Source organism: Musca vetustissima, unplaced genomic scaffold, assembly GCF_032173495.1.
Source record: "Musca vetustissima isolate MV318-11 ecotype Yass unplaced genomic scaffold, APGP_CSIRO_Mvet_v1 utg12302, whole genome shotgun sequence".
Classification (NCBI taxonomy): domain Eukaryota; kingdom Metazoa; phylum Arthropoda; class Insecta; order Diptera; family Muscidae; genus Musca; species Musca vetustissima.
This window is the reverse complement of record NW_026880463.1, coordinates 222,952-241,185: the sequence shown is the minus strand read 5'-3', so window position 1 is coordinate 241,185 and position 18,234 is coordinate 222,952. Positions and strand designations below refer to the sequence as shown.

Genomic DNA, 18,234 nt, shown 5'->3' with positions numbered 1-18,234 from the left:
GAAATGCCGCCATATCACAAAAATGCGCCACAAATTGAAAACAATACTACATTTACTATGAATGAAGAACGAAAACAACAGCAACACCATCAACAGCAACAACAACAGCAGCTACAACATCAACAACGTGTACAACACGCAGTACAAGAGCAAAAACATCATCCACATCTTCATCATCATCAGCAGCAGCAGTCTCATCATCATCACCATCAACTACAACAGCAACAAGAACAACAACAAAGACATCATCATCAGCAGCAACAACAACAGCAGCATCAACAGTCACAGGCTCAATACCAGCCACAACAGCAGCATCACCATCATCAACGCCATCAGCAGCAGCAACAACAGCAACAGCATTCTCAGCAAGTCCAACATCAAAGGCCTCCTGTTTATCAAAATGAAAATGTATCACAGCAACAACGACAAGAACCTCAGACATCATTGCAACAACAACAAAAACCACCAACAACACAATCAGTAGTAGTAAAAACAGAAAATTCCGACATACCAGCTCCACCAGCACCAGCAGCATCAACATCATCGTCGTCATCATCATCAGCAGCAGTCACAATGGCAGAGGAAAAGCCACTACCAATATCCTTGGCTAATATAAAAAGCGAACCCAAGGTAAAAGAGAATGGCACAAAAACACAAAACGCTTTTACTCAAAAAACAGAAAAAAAACCAAACGAAAATGGTTATGGGTAATGGGTAAAATGTAAACAATAACATGAACTACTATTCTACTCTAGACGGTCGATGTCTGTCTGGCTGTGTGTGCCTGCCATGGTTTTTCTACAGGTCTTTCGGTTGTTGTTTTTTTTTTTTTTTTTGTGATACTAAATGTCTGGTGGATGGCTGACTGGATGCATGGCAAGCAAACCAGGCAGACTTGACTAGGGCAATGTACCATCACCATACATAACAAAAAATATAAACAAATGTTATTCCATTCACAATTTTTACTGATGTAGATGTCGTCTGGGCCGGCCGTGTAGAGTAGTAGTGGGGGAGGGTCGGACTGCTGCTGGGTAATGTTTTGTTTTTATGCTTTTGCTTTGACAAGTAGTAGTTATTTGTTGTTGTATTTTCACTTTCCTTCTATGTATTATATGTTTTGATTTTATTTTCTTTTGTGTTGTTTTTTTTCTATTCCAGCCTCTTAACTTTCCTCGCCGCAAATTACAAACAGAACGTTCCTCTACCCTGCCCATATGTCAGCGATGTAAGCAGGTCTTTTTAAAGCGCCAAAACTATGCACAACATGTTGCTCTATCCACATGCAGTATCGTTGAATATGATTTCAAATGTTCCATTTGTCCCATGTCCTTTATGTCCAATGAGGAATTACAGGCCCATGAGCAGTTGCATCGTTCGAATCGTTATTTCTGCCAAAAATACTGTGGCAAATACTATGAGACCATTGATGAATGTGAACATCATGAATTTGGCCAGCATGAATATGAAATGTTTAAATGCAATGTAAGTATTAATAGATTAGGACCATATTTCGTCATGGTGTTTATGGGTATTATTTATACATATACATTCATATGTATTCCTATTGTTACAGATATGCTGTGTCTCCTTTGCTAAACGCGATCAATTATTTTCCCATTTGGTGGATCATCGTCAACAGCCACGTTACGATTGTTGTATATGCCGTCTATGTTTTCAAGATTTATTGGAATTGGAAGATCATTATGTGGGGAATCCGGATTTTTGTGGCAAATTTTACGACAAAGAGGGTAGGTACATTGTTGAAGGCCATTTAGTGTAATATTATCTTCGTTTGAGGTTCTCAAAGGAAATGGCCAAGTGCCCTGATAGACGAAGAATAAATTAGCATCACTAAAATAATCAGTTCTCTATCCATCACTGACTGTTTCAGATTGTATTCGTTAAAAACCTGGTCACCTCAACAATTCTTTGCCTTAGTTGCAAAGATATTCTTTTAACCACTTTTTCACTGACACTTTTCACAATCTCTTCTTGACTAGGTGCTCTTTAACTGTCACACTATTAACGACTGTAGAAGGATTCTCTAGACGCATCCTAGATCGATCAATTCTTTCGTAAAATTAGACTATCCATTAGTTTTGAAGCCAACGACAATTGAGAGAGAGACTCCAAATTTAAAATGGATGCTTGGACTAAAAGCGATTATAGGAGATAACGGAGAGTCATAATCACTTGCATCCTTTATGTTGACCCTATGTAGGTGTAAATTAAAAGTTTGTAACTATATTGGAATAAGTTTTAAAAACACTATCCTTAACGGCACATAAATTTAAATCTGCATTATGTCTACAACTTGTACACGGACAACTCCCGCAGAGACTAGGACCATGTCGACAAGAAAGATTATGTATTTTTAAACCCTCGGTAGAGCGTGTGGAGTTTTTGAATCGCCTAGGAAGGTAACGGTCTTCCAACGACATAAAAGCGTCGTCATTGTATAATTAAGTTGTTGCACTTTTCAAATTCGTAGCCATGGGTATGAAAGATAATAAACAGGCGGATAAAAGAAAGACAAGTTCTAATGCTTCAAATAGGAGCAAAAGTGATAATTGTCCTGTGACAACATTAACTTCTCAAACTACGGAAATCCTCTAAATCCTGTACACAGTTTTTAGCATTTTTACGATCCGCAACGACACGAGTTTAATCTCAGTCAAAAGGAAAGTTCATTCAAGTAGAACAACTTTGCAGGAGCCAAACCGAAGCAAGTGGACTTAATGGAATATGATGTTCGATGACGACAAAAGAGTACAAATTTTTGATAAAAAATATGAGTTGGGTCGAGGGGGTGGGTTCGCAGTCGTCCAATCTCCAATAGAGGTATCTGTACAATCTCCTATCGGCTATTTCATTGGCTACTGCGAAGTAGTCGGTAACAGATAGTCAACAGATCCGAGATGCAAGATTTCTAAAGCCATCTGGCCAGAATTCTCTCGCCGTAGAACTACTTCGCTGCTGTGTCATAGTAAGAGGGAGGATTAGTTCTCTCATTTCCAGCAGACACAGTCAGTTCGGCAAATTACGTCTTCTACGAAATAGATTCCAAGAAGATCTTTAGATTTGTTAAAACTCTGACGTGGCTAAAATAACCAAATTTTCTACTTTCGTTGAACTTCCTTTATTACCATTTTTTTCAAATGCTCGATCCAAAGACAATTTTCGAACATTTATGAATTTCTTGAATTTCTGGCAATTATCTACCTCGGCAGTCAAAAATGCAAGGATAAATAAACACCCAATTTGCATTGTTCAAGAGAGAGATTAATCAATTTGTGCCACCAGTTATGGATGGAGTGAATCTGAAACTTTATTAATTTCTAATAGAAACTTAAAAATTAAAATGAACAATCGTCCGGAACTATTTCGTCGCTTTTAAATTAGCGCTATTCCATTATTATTAACTAAAATTCAAATGATTACATACTTATTTAACCTATATATATATATATATATATATATATTAATTTATTTTCAGAGTTTAAAAATCTTAAATGTTTTGCCAAAACCAATAAACATTCAACAACTGCAACGAATCGAACAGAGAATCTCACAAGCTTCCTAATAAAAGGTAATTAAATTATCATATTAATAACAAATCGTTGCTATTACATTAAAAAGTATCTCTACCATTTTACAGATATAACCTCAATGAAAACCCCAGGTACAGCGCGCTTGCCTTCAAAACAACACCAACACCTCCACCAATCAACATCATCTGCACTGCATAGAACACATTCGTCATCGCCATCAACATCATCAGCAGCGGCTGCAGATAATTACGATGACATACCTGATTTTGCAGCACCACATGTGGAAATAAAAACTGAAATTAAAGTAGAACCGGATTTTTATCCACCCATGGATCAATCGGATTTTGGAAATTTCGATGATTATTCATCGAATTCACAGGAATTCGGTTCGAATTCCAATCAAAATCTTACGTTCTTACAAGACTATCATGAGTCGAGTTCGACGAATTCATCGTTTTCTTTTAATCTGCAACGTACCACCACACCGACAAAGAAAAGTTCCAAAAACTCCGAAGCCATACAGGATGAGGATGCATTTTGTTGTGTGCCCAAATGTGGTGTGAGAAAATTCTCTTCGCCCACCCTGAATTTCTTCCCATTTCCACGAGATGAAAAATACCTTATACAATGGTGTCATAATTTGAAAATGACCTATGATCCCAATGTCAATTATGGTGTTTATCGGGTATGCAGTCTGCATTTTCCGAAACGTTGTATTGCGCGCTATTCCTTAAGTTATTGGGCGGTGCCAACCTTCAATTTAGGTCATGATGATGTGGGCAATTTATATCAGAATCGTGAAAGTTCAGGTGGGTTTCCGTCGGGTGAAATGGCTCGTTGTTATATGCCCGGTTGTTTGTCACAGAGGGGAGAAACCAATGTTAAATTTCATGTTTTCCCAAGGGATTTGAAAACACTAATAAAGTGGTGCCAGAATTCACGTCTGCCCATACACAGCAAAGAAAATCGTTTCTTTTGTTCGCGTCATTTCGAAGAGAAATGCTTTGGTAAATTCCGCCTAAAGCCCTGGGCCATACCCACGCTGCGTTTGGGTACTGTATATGGAAAGATCCATGACAATCCCAACATTTACCAGGAAGAAAAGAAATGTTTCTTGCCATTCTGTAGACGTAGTCGTTCCTATGATTGCAACTTGTCGTTGTATCGGTTTCCGCGTGATGAAACTCTACTGAGGAGATGGTGTTATAATTTACGCTTAGATCCCGACATGTATAGAGGTAAAAATCATAAAATTTGTTCCTCCCACTTTGTCAAAGAGGCCTTAGGTTTAAGAAAACTAAATCCGGGTGCAGTGCCTACCATGAATTTGGGGCACAATGATACCTTTGATATATATGAAAATGAATTGTATACACCTCCCCCTCCACCGTCGCATTCAAATTCAAGCCAGGCCTCGACCTCATCGAAGGCGAAAAAGTTTGCAGAGCTTTTGAAGCAACAGCACGACATGGGAGATGGTGGTTCATCAACATCCATCTATGACGAAGTCTTTATGAATTCAATGGCAACAAAGATTTCCAGTCTAGGCGCACAAGGGACAGCACAAAGTAATGTCTTAGATTTAGGTGATGTGTGCTTAGTGCCCACGTGTAAGCGTACCCGCCACACCGATAATATTACCCTGCATACGGTACCGAAGAGACCAGAGCAACTGAAGAAATGGTGCCACAATCTAAAAATGGATTTGGATAAGCTACACAAAAGTGTACGAATTTGTAGTGCCCACTTTGAGAGCTATTGCATTGGCGGCTGCATGAGACCCTTTGCTGTGCCCACCCTGGAACTGGGTCATGATGATCCCAACATTTATCGCAATCCTGATGTTATTAAGAAGTTGAATATACGTGAAACGTGTTGTGTACCCACTTGCAAAAGGAACCGTGACCGTGATCATGCAAATTTGCATCGTTTCCCCACCCATCCCGAATTGCTGCAGAAGTGGTGTGAGAATTTACATAAGCCCGTACCGGATGGCACAAAGCTCTTCAACGATGCCGTATGTGAGGTACACTTTGAAGACCGTTGCTTGCGTAATAAACGCTTAGAGAAATGGGCCATACCCACCATTAATTTGGGCTATGAAGACGTGCCCCATCAATTGCCCACCGAAGAGGAGGTTGCCGAACACTGGACTAAACCATTTGCACCGAACAATGGTGATGAACAAGGAGAATGCTGTGTCTCAACGTGTCGTCGTAATCCCCAGGTTGATGACATCAAATTGTATCGGCCACCCGAGGATGCTGAACAGCTATTGAAATGGGCCCACAATCTCCAAGTGGATGCCGGCCAATTGCCCTTAATGAAAATCTGTAATTTGCATTTCGAATCGCATTGTATCGGAAAACGTTTGCTGAATTGGGCTATGCCCACATTGAATTTGGCATCTAAAGTTGAGCACCTATTCGAAAATCCTCCACCCACCCAGGTGGTCTACAAGAAGAAGGAAAAACCTGAACGTATGGGTAGTTCAAAACATGATATGATAAAGTGGTCGCCACGTTGTTGTTTGCCGCATTGTCGCAAAACACGAGTCCACGACAATGTGCAGCTATTCCGTTTCCCATATGCCAATAGGCAAACATTGGCGAAATGGTGTCACAATATCCAATTGCCCTTGGTGGGTAGTTCTCATAGACGAATTTGTTCAAGTCACTTCGAGCCGTCGGTGTTGACGAAACGTTGTCCCATGAACTTTGCTGTGCCCACACTTAATCTCAACACTCATCCGGGTTATAAAATCTATCAAAATCCAGCGCGATTGAAGCAGCCCAGAATTGGTGGTACCCAGCGGCAATGTGTTGTCGAGACATGTCGTAAAACACGGGCCGATGGTGTGGTTCTGTTCCGATTCCCTAACAATCGTGTATTAATGCAGAAATGGCGTCACAACATTAAAAATATGCCCAAGGGTAGACTGACAACACTGATGAGAGTGTGCTCTGATCATTTCGAGCCGCATTCAGTTGGCGGTAGACGTATATCGCCTGGTGCAGTACCCACATTGAAGTTGGGTCATGATTCCGATGATCTCTATCCCAACGAGAAACGTTCATATTTTGATTTGGAAAAATGTGTGGTCAAAGGCTGCGATTCGCGGAAAGGCGAGGACATGCGTTTGTATCGTTTCCCTCGAGATGATGAAGAGGTTTTGGCCAAATGGTGTCACAATTTGAAAATGACTCCCAACGACTGTGTCGGGGTTCGAATTTGTTATAAACATTTCGAAGCCGAATGTCAAGGACCGAAACTTTTATACAAATGGGCTGTGCCCACATTGCATTTGGGTCACAGCGAAGATGATGAAATTGAGATAATACAAAATCCTCCACCCGATCAACGCAGCGGCGAATATATATACAAATGTTGTGTGCCCAATTGTGGCAAGACACGTAAATATGACGATGCCCAAATGAATAGTTTCCCCAAACATTTGAAATTGTTCCGCAAATGGAAACATAATTTGAAACTGGATTTCCTCGATTTCAAGGAGCGAGAAAAATACAAGATATGCAACGATCACTTTGAGCCGATTTGTGTGGGTAAGACAAGATTGAATTTCGGTGCCATACCCACCATAAACTTGGGCCACGATGAATATGACGATTTATATAAAATCAACCCAGATCGCATACGACCAAATCTATTTATTAAAAAGCGCGATATTGAACGTATGGAAAGACAACAACTGAGACTGGAGGAAATGAAAGAACGCGAGCATGAGCGACAAAATAATCAAGAAAATATGGATATGGACGAAGAGGATGAGGCCGAGCCAGATGAATCATTAGATCCCTTGAGTACACCAGCTGAATGTTGTGTAGAAGAATGCCGTGGTCCCAAGAGTCTTATGCGAGAGCCATACGATTTACCCGAAACCGAGGAATTAAGAAAACTTTGGTGTCACCAAATCAATCATGGCCGCGAGGAGGAGCTACCCATGGAAAGCAAATTGTGTGGTTTACATTACCAGGAGATATTCCGCAAACTTAAGGAGCAAATGGAATCATTGAAGAATGAGCAAGAACAAAGCGAAGAATTTGAAGCTGACTACAATAAACTTGTTATGGCCTATCAAAAGACAGAAATGTCATTGTTGATCAATGGCTTCCAATGTCGTGTTGAAGGCTGCTCCTCAAGTATCTTAAAATCCGAATTGCGTCTTTTCTATTTTCCCTATGGCAAGGAAATTGCCAAGAAATGGTCACACAATACTGGTATTATACCGGATGAACATCGTCGTTATATGAATAAAGTTTGTTCGTTGCACTTCGAACCATATTGCATAACAGAGACTCAGCGTCTGCGTCCTTGGGCCATACCCACATTGCGCTTGAAGAAGAACTCAACAGGGGAAAATATTTATAAAAATCCCGATTTAACTCGTCTGGATAAACGTATGATTGGTCCTCAAATAATGAGATGTGCTGTGGATAACTGTGAAAGTCTTCAGGAAGGAGATATGAATCGTGTAAAACTTTTCAATTTCCCCTCCGATGATGATATGTTAAAGAAATGGTGTGCAAATTTGAAAATGTCACGCCATCTAACACCGTTGTACAAGATTTGCTCCAAGCATTTTGAAAAGCAGTGTTTCGGTAGTATGCGTCTACGTTCATGGGCTGTGCCGACCCTCAATTTGGGCCACACCGAAGCACCAGAGTTCTATAATAAGACCACAATTCGAAAGGAGGTTTACGACGACGATGTGACCTCAGAACAGAACGAAGCTGTCGCACTGAAACAAGTAAAAATTAAAAAGTCTTTGGATATTATCAAATGCTATATACCCAGTTGTCGTAGATCACGTCTTAAGCATGGCGTTCGTTTCTACTCACTACCCAGCCACGAGAAAATGCGACGCAAATGGTTGCACAATCTGCAAATACCCTCACACAAGGCAACTAAGTTGCAAAACATCAAAGTGTGCAATTTACATTTCCACAAACGCTGCCTGGATGGCAAAACTCTGAAACCTTGGGCTATGCCCACAATGCATTTGGGTCATGCCGAACCCATCTTCGACAATCCACGGCGCCTGCAAAATATGCTAATGTTAAAGAGATGTCATTTGAAACATTGTAAAAATCATCAAGTCACGAAGGACGATTTAAGGACATTTGTATTTCCTAAATTACCAGAATATCTAGAGAAATGGGCGGCGAATTTGAAATTGGATATTGAACAGTGTAAGGGCCGTTTGTGCCATGAACATTTTGAGGAGGAAGTTATTGGCGAAAAGAAATTGAAAAATGGAGCTGTGCCCACAATTAATTTGGGTCATGACGACCAGCCATTGCCTTATGACAATAAGGAGCTGCTGCAAAAATTACAAATGAAATCCATGGAAGGGGATGGATGGGATTCGAAGACAAATGGTGATGGTGCACTACAAGATGATGAAGCAAATGATGGGGAGATAAATGAAGAAGAAGACGACGACGATGATGAGGAAGAAGATGACGACGAAAATTATGATGAAGAAATGTTTGATGATGAAGATTTTGAATATGGTTATTTGGTGGACAATAAGGAGGATGGTGACTACGATGATGAAGATGAAGAAATGGAAGTATATGAAGATGATGAAGGCAATGATAGTAATGATGAAAATGAAAATGATGAGGATGTCGAAGAGGAGCCAGAGGAAGAGGAGGTGGAGGAGGAAGAAGAAGAAATCGATTTGTCTAAAATACGTATACGTGGCACTTCTCAACATTGGTCTTCGCTAAACTTGAAAGAATTACGTGTCAGTTTGGTGCCTCTTACACAGGAAGATATTTTAGATATGTCTTCTAGATCTTCCTTTGGTCGAGATCATGGTTCCATAACCCCAGCTAGCAGTTATAAAGATTTACGGGCTGAAACCCCAGCCAGTTACAATGGGGGCGGTGGTGATGGTGGTCTTCTCAACTCCACGTATTATCTAGATGAAAATTCTTCTAGTACCAACAACACCACCACCACCACCAATACAACAACAACATCAACTAATAATATTACAACGACTGCCCTTCGAACGGATAGACCAATAAATAGTATTGCACCACGTTGTTGTTTGAAATATTGTGGCCGGGAAAAGACACCGGATCAACATTTAACAACCTATGGCTTTCCCAAGGATCCTCAGCTACTACAGAAATGGTGTGACAATTTGGGTTTACAACCAGAAGAATGTATTGGACGTGTTTGTATTGATCATTTTGAACTGCGGGTAATTGGTACGCGCAGACTTAAACCCGGTGCTGTGCCCACCTTGAAATTGGGCCCCTCTCGTGTGCCCCAACACAACAATGACGACATTAGTAAGGTAAAAAGTTTTCTTGGTGAACCTGAAGCGAAATCAAGTGGAGCAGCAGGTGATAATGAACAAATACTAACGCCTCCACCACCATATGGTAATCCTAAATCTGGTAGGCAATCGGTTTTTCGGCTATGTTGCCTCAAACACTGTCGACGCAAGAAACAAGCGGCAAAGATGGTGGGCGAGGTGGAAGAGGAGGAACCAATTAAGCTTTATAAATTCCCACTGAAACATCCCGAACAACTAAAGAAATGGTGTATCAATGTTGGTATACGGGAAGACACCGAAAACTTGGCAAAATTGAGGTTATGTTCAAATCATTTTGAATCATATTTATTCCGCAAAAATGGTCAACTAAAGCCCAAGGCCTTACCCACATTAGATTTAAATGAATCACAGAGTCCACCACAATTTTGCGTTAAACAACGTAGAGATAAACACATTTCCATTGCCAATAAGACGCAGTGTTCCTTGGAACATTGTAAACGTCGCGAGAGTGAAGATACATTTTTCATTGAATTTCCTCAACATGATAAAAATTTACAAAGAAAATGGTGTTTCAATTTGAAATTGGGTAGGAAAAAACTGCGCTATTATCAAATAAAATTGTGCAATCATCATTTTGAAGCTTGTGCCTTTTACAAAGAGAAGCATATACGAAACGGAGCTGTACCCACTATTAATTTGGGTCACAACGGCAGAATAATAAGAAATGCTCCAAAAATTCGACGAAAAGCGTTTCGTACGTTAAGCTCGAGTGAAGTGTGTTGTGTCGGCCATTGTCGGCAAAAAGAGGAAGACGGTGTCAAATTATTTCCATTTCCTAAAAATTTTGAATTACGTCACACATGGTGTAGTAATTTACAAATTGATTTAATTCAAGCTCTCAACGGCCACTATAAGGTGTGTGCTGAACATTTCACAAAGGAAATTTTTGTAGATGAGACCTGTAAGGATTTGAAAATTGATGCTATACCCACATTAAAATTGTCAATTGCAGGAGAGGATGGTGATGGGAATTCGAAGACTTTTCACAAGCCACCAATAGTAGAGTTTAATAAGGACGGCCTCCCATGTTGTTTTCTAACACATTGTCGACGCCAGGAAGATTTGAATAATGATACCTTCCTAATTGACTTTCCGCAAGCGACTCCAAACACTCTAAGAAAATGGTGTCGAAATCTCAAACTATCACCGAAATTAGAAAATTATGATGATTTCAAAATATGTAATTATCATTTTGAAAAGCGGGCATTCAAAGAAGACCGACAAATAAAACGTGGCATGTTGCCAACCATCAATTTGGGTCATACAGATGGAATTATTAAAAATATATCACGTCGCGAACATAAATGTTGTGTTAGCAATTGTAAAAATCTCGAGAAATATAAACGATATTCATTTCCCAAAGATAAACACCTGAGGCAATTGTGGTTTAGAAAATTGAAAATCAATAGGAAGGAAATAACGCAGCGACCCTTAAAAGTGTGTCGTCAACATTTTAGCAAGACATGTTTTGTAGAGGGAACTGATCAACTAAAAGAAAATGCGGTGCCGCATTTAAAAAGGCAGACAACAACAAAAATAAAAAAGGAAATCAAGGAAGAAGGAAATGATAAGGAGGAAGATGATGCAACAACAAATATTATTATTTCACCAAAGGTGGAAGAGAAAAACGAAGAAGAAGCAGACGAGGAGAAGGAGAAGGTGGAAAAACCTCAAGTATTTAAAATACCTCTACCGCCTCAAACGACAGATGATGATGCGAGTAATAAACCCCATTGTTGCTTGGCCCATTGTGCTGCTCAAGACGATCCCAATACAAAAACATTTCTAATCAGTTTCCCACCTCGTGGCAGTAATATGCGTAGAAAATGGTGCATAAATCTTAAATTGGGTCGCTCCAGTAAACATGACGATTTGAAGATATGTAATCATCATTTTGAAACATATGCCTTCTATAAGCAAAGGAATTTAAAAGCCGGGGCAGTACCTACCTTAAATCTGGGCCACAGTGATCGCATTATCAAAAATGATGCCAAATTAAGGCGAAAGGTGCGCCACGAACCAAAAGATGTCTGCTGCATTACGACATGTCCAAATCGTGATAGTCCCAACCATTTGTTTGCTTTTCCGAAAAATTCCGAACTACGTCGCATTTGGAGTAATAATTTACAAATACCCTTAAGGCTGGCCTTAAGTAATCATTACAAATTGTGTGAGCGGCATTTTAAAGCGGATAGTTTTGAGCTGGGCAGCACCAATACTTTGCGCCTTAATGCCGTACCCTCCGTGGAGTTGGGCATAAAAGATGAAGATAATCAAAAAGTTTTAATAAAAATGGAAAATGAAGAAGACTGTCGCAAATGTGTGGTGGAAAGTTGTAAAAAATCGAGCAGTGTAGATAAAGTGAAACTATTCAAACTTCCCAAATCCGAGGAATTATTGAAAAAGTGGTTACACAATTTAAATTTACCCCAGGATATAGATATAGAATCCACGCGGATATGTCAAAGGCATTTTGAAAAAGTCTGCCTCAAACAGGGTATTTTACATGAAAATGCCATACCCACCCAATGTTTGAAGGCCAAATCGTGGTTTTATCAAAACGACGATGAGTTGTATGAAGAAAAAGTCCATAAATGTTGTGTACAAAATTGTAATTATCAGGAAAATAATGATGACGAATCGTCGGTGGGGGGAGGAGAATCCATTGAAGATTGTCGGAAAATGTTTAAATTTCCCAAACAAAGAGAGGACATTGACAAGTGGTTATTTAATTTAAAGCTAAATTATGATGAGCATTTTTTAAGCAAAGAATTACGAAATCTTAGAGTCTGTAGTCATCATTTCGATGTTAAGTGTTTAGATAAGCAACAAACATTGCTAATGGGTTCGGTGCCCACATTACATTTAGGACATAATGATTTGGAAAATATCCACAGTAATGATATACAAAAATGTTGTATTGTAAATTGTAGCTATTGGTTAAATTATCAATGTTTTAAATTAGCTGTAGAAGAGGAAGGAGTGGGAGGAGGAGAAAAAGAAAAAGTAGAGGGTGACAGAGGTGGAGAATTCAAGCAAAAATGTCTACAAGTATTGAAGAGTCTTGTCGGAAACAATGATGATGTAGAATATATGTGTTGCGTACATTTCATATGCTATTATGAGGAATTAAATTGTGCGGAAATACCCCGACTTCGACAACTTTATGAAAATTTGAGAAATCTCCCTGAGCTACAGTGTTTCAGATGTTCGGTACCGAAGTGTAAAACCGGTTTCAACTTAAATATACAATTATTTAAATTTCCCAAAGATGAGTCATTGTTACAAAAATGGTTACACAATAGTTCGGTGGAGTTTGCCGCCTCGGATCGTTCCAAATATCGCATTTGTGCATTGCATTTTGAGAATCGTTGTTTCAGCGAGAAAAAATTACATCGTTGGTCTTTGCCCACCCTGGCATTGCCGTACAATGTAAGTCTGTATGTAAATCCACCCGAGGCATTACCCTCGCATCATGAAAATCTAAAACATTGCTGTGTTTCTTCGTGCAACACTGATGTGGGGCCGTTTTTTAAATTCCCCACCAAATCATTGGAAATACGTAAATGGATTTATAATTTAAATTTGGGATCCCAGCAATGTACCTTGAATTTAAGGGTTTGCTACTTGCATTTCGAAAGTTATTGTCTAACGCAAAATGAAGAGGGACAAATTGTGAAGCTTAAAAATTGGGCTGTGCCCACATTAAACTTGGGCGACAAGCCGAAGCCCGATCTGCATCAGAATCCTCAATACAAAGTCGACATGTTTGTTTGTTGCATCTGTCAGGAGCTACAAAACAAAGCTGAAAATCTGCATTTGTTTCGATTTCCATCGCGAATGTCGGTATTCCTTAAATGGTTGAATAACCTGAAAATAACTCGTAATCAATATCGTCCAAGTATGCGTATATGTGTGAAACATTTTGAAAATGATTGTTTTGATGCAAAATTGAAAATCCTGCGACGAGATTCAGTACCCACATTGGGTGTCCAGTGTCCCCAGGCGGAATTGTTTCGCAATCCAAAGAGGAACTCACGACGTAAATGTTGTGTTTCCGATTGCAAGGGACCCTGGTCACATTTGTATACATTCCCCAAGGATAAGATATTGCTAAAGAAATGGTATTTCAATTTGAAAATCAAACAACGAGATGTGGCTAGTTCGAAGAAATTGAAAATTTGCGAGAGACATTTTGAACAAAAATGTTTGAATGCATTTGGTGTCATGAGGGCGGCAGCTGTGCCTACCCTAAATTTGGGTCACACTAATCGTATTTTCAAGAATCCTTTACAACTTGATAAAGTTAAAAGGAAAGTTCTCACACAAGGAAAGGAAATTGAAATAAAATTGAAAAATAAGAAAACTCTAAAGAGCAGTACGAAAAATGAAGAACCAACAAACGCCAAGAAAAAAGAAGAAACAAAGGAGGTGGTAACAAAAACTAAAAAACTAATGGACACAGTTGAGCAGAAAGAGAAGGACGAGAAACTAACGCCACATGTCGATGTTGAAAACACAAAGAAATCTCTTGATAGCCTGGGGGTTCAGGCAAAACCCAAACGTGTTGTAAAATCTAATTTAAATGACACTGATTTCTTAGATGATGAAGATAAGCCTTTGGTGAATTTCATTAAGGTACGAGCTCCTCAACAGCAAAAGAAACCACCACCTGCAATATTGGAAAATACCAAGAAGAGGAAAATTGCCAAAAAGTTTTTGCCTGTTAAGCCCGAACCTGAAAATAAACCTCTATTTGAAATTATTACACCCGAAATGGAATTGGAACGAAATGAAACGGCAATATCCGCATCACTACCCAAATTGCATTCGATTAAAAAGGAGGCATTTTTGGGTTTTGAAATAAGTGAAATTACCAAAAAGACTCCCAAAATCATAAAATATGATTGCAGCTATCCGGAATGTAAACAAAACAAGGCACAAATATATAATTGTCCAGAAATTCCAAATTTAAAGGTAATGTGGTTAAGTAGTCTGGGTAAATTGGAATCAACTCAAAGGGGAGCAATACATTTTTGTGATGAACATTTCTATAGGCTTTATAAACAATTTGAGCAGGACATCACGAAACTTGGCAGCAATCCCAAGCCAGAATATCAAAAGGAATTGGAGATATTAAATAAAGCCTACAAGGAGATATCTTCAAAATGTAAATTTGTTTTCAAACGTTGTATGGTGCCCGGCTGCAACTCCGACCTTTTCTCTGGCCAAACAAATGCCGACATTAGATTACATCATTTCCCTACGAGTCCCCAACAATTGGCCCGAAAATGGTGTCATAATTTTGACATGGATTATGATAAATTGGATAAATCCAAAATTCATTATTACAAAGTTTGTAGTCGTCATTTTGAAAGTTATTGCTATAATGCCCGTTCAATATATTCCTGGGCAATACCAACCCTCAATCTGCCACACAATAAAAAGATTTTTGAAAATAATGCCGAAGATGAGTGTGCATATACGGGCCAGTGTTGTGTGGCCACATGTGTAAATAGTAATGGCCTACAACCCATGATCAGAACTAGGCTTTTTAAATTTCCCTCAGATCCCGAAAGGCTTAGCAAGTGGCTGAATAATGTTAAATGTGAAAATTTCCAAGCTGATGAAACTAAAATTTGTGGTCTTCACTTTCGTTATAAATATCTGATAAAACAAAAGAGATTAAGTGATGATGCCATACCCACATTGAAATTGGGATTGACTAACGAAAATGATGAGGAACTAGCGGCCAGCAGCAATATGAATATTGTTATTAAAGAAGAATTGCTCGATTATGAGAATGTGGAGGATGAACAACAGCAAAATTTAGATGAAAATACTACATATGGTTGGAATGATCATGATTATTGTTTTGAAACCGCCAAAGAGACCAATAATATTGCCATAAAACAAGAATTAATTGAAGATCAATATGGTTTGGAGGAAACTCATCAGCAACAACAACAATCACAAGAGATGCTAATGTTCTCATCACAAACGATTAAGGAAGAAATAATTGAAATTGATGAGACAGAACAACAAAATTATGATAATTGTTATCAAGAACAACAACAACAACAGGAGGTGGATGAGGAGGAAACACAAAACAGTCAAGTGGAGGAACAAAAACAACATTTCCCTCCCTTAATAATTTCCGAAGTAAAATCTCATATTTACCTGTGTTGTGTGGCCAAATGTACAAACACCTCTGAAAGTCGTGGCATAAAACTTTACACCGACTTTCCCAGTGATTCGGAAATTTTCATTAAATGGTGTTTCAATTTGAAAATTGATCCACGCAACTATAAAGAAAATCAATATGCCATTTGTAGTGAACATTTTGAGGCAATTTGTTTTAGTGATGGCGATCTCAAGCTACACAGTTGGTCGGTGCCGACGTTAAATTTAAATTTACCCGATAACTCCTTCATTCATCACAATGATCCACCAAGTGAACAGTGTTTAGTTTATGGTTGTATACAACCACTAATGCCGCTCTATAAATTTCCCCTCCGGCTGGATTTATGTCAAAAATGGTTTGTTAATTTAAAGCTGGACTTTAATCAATATCGTGTTGAACATTATCGAATATGTCGTCGTCATTTCGCGCCGTCATGTTTTGATGTTAATTATGTACTTAAAACCGAGGCTATACCGACATTGTTCTTGGGTCACAATGACCCCATACAAAATCGTAATGATTTTGAACAACGAGATCATCAGCAGCAACACGAGGAAGGAGGTAACAATGCGCCTGATTTTATGCCTGGTCTATTAATGGGGGCAGTTGGTGCTGCTGAAAATAGTCGTGGCAGTAGTAGCCAGGGTTCATTGGCCCGTCATTTAATATCACCCAATGATCTTGAAGATCACGATAGTAGTTATTTTGAAGATTTTGAAGAATGCTATGGCCAGGATGAATGATAATGAAGAATAAAATGATTAGGTATGAGAAGCAATTTCAATGGAAATCGGTGATAGATTTGTAAAGATGAAATGATGATGATTAGTGCAAAAAAATGACTACTTGTATTGTATTGTAAATGACAAGAATTAGTTCAGAACACAGCTACGACATCCCGTAAGAATGATAATGAATAAGGTAAACATTAAAGACGTTTTTAATATCCAGTAAAAATTATTTGTGAAGTTTCAACATCAATTTATTTGCTCTCAATACAAAGAAAGCCATTTTCATTGTCTAACTTAATCTTCGTATATTTAAAAATCATGTTACAAATACATAAAAGGAAATTTCAGGCAAGAAAAAAGAAAATTAAACCAAATAAAAAAGTAGAAGTGCAATGAAAAATTGGGTCTAATATCCGGTAGGATGGAACAAAACCTCTTTTCTATTCATCTATCATTTCATATATATTTCTATGTATTTTCTTTATACAAAAGAATGATATCTTTTCGTTTAAAAATGCTCTAGCTTTGTAGAAGGTTAAGATTAGGCATGATTGGATAGTCACTGGAATTTATGTTTACAATACTTTGAATTGCACATAGAACCCATGTATATCAGTAATATTAATATCATTCCATTGAAGATTCTAATAAGGATTTTTTCAACTCGAATTTGACAAGAGAGAAGAAAGAGATCGACGTACGGTGTGATATCAACAGACCCATTTGCTACTTTTTCCCCTCCGATAATGACATGTTCAGGAAAAAAAACAATGACTGAAGCCGAACCTTTTTCACTCCCACAAAATCGTGGTACAGTTTTATTTACATATGGTATGTTGCGGTACTGCAAGAATCTACTAATTTGTACTGTTTTCTTTGATATCATAAAGGGAAAAATTGTTATCGTAGTAAAAAATCGTATATTCTTGCAGGTTCTAGAACAGACCAATAAAGTTAAATAATAGAGCTAAATTAAACGAAAAAAACGCAAAGGGATTCAAATTGATGCAATAAAAATAATTTTAAATTAAGGAATCTTTGCCTACCATACTACTGCTAAAACATTGATTATTGGATGGAGTTTTAAACCACATTCATGCCAATAATAAAAAATTTCAGGAAATGTGAATTGCCACTTCCAAAAAGGATGAATTTGAATTAACATTTCCTAATACCCAAAATATTTATAATTGTTACTGTAAATCTAAAATATTTTAATACTATATATAACAACATTCATAAAATAAAAAAAAACAATTTTAATTATTACAATTTTATTATTGCAAAATATAAGATATAACATATATTCATACACACACATACATGAATATGCTGTATATTACACACAAAAAAAAACACATCTCTTAAATTTATAAAAGTAAAAAAAATAAA

General features: G+C 38.2%; 1 protein-coding gene across 1 annotated transcript; it reads left to right on the top strand.

The window, feature by feature from the left end:
• On the top strand, positions 1-16,854 carry LOC133326084 (uncharacterized). Its single transcript, XM_061534760.1, has 7 exons — positions 1-207; positions 259-630; positions 1,162-1,485; positions 1,577-1,769; positions 3,662-7,246; positions 8,237-14,865; positions 15,007-16,854. The coding sequence occupies exons 1-7, from the start codon at positions 4-6 to the stop codon at positions 16,852-16,854; spliced, it is 13,155 nt and encodes a 4,384-aa protein (XP_061390744.1). The 5' UTR covers positions 1-3.
• Positions 16,855-18,234: the final 1,380 nt, after the last annotated feature.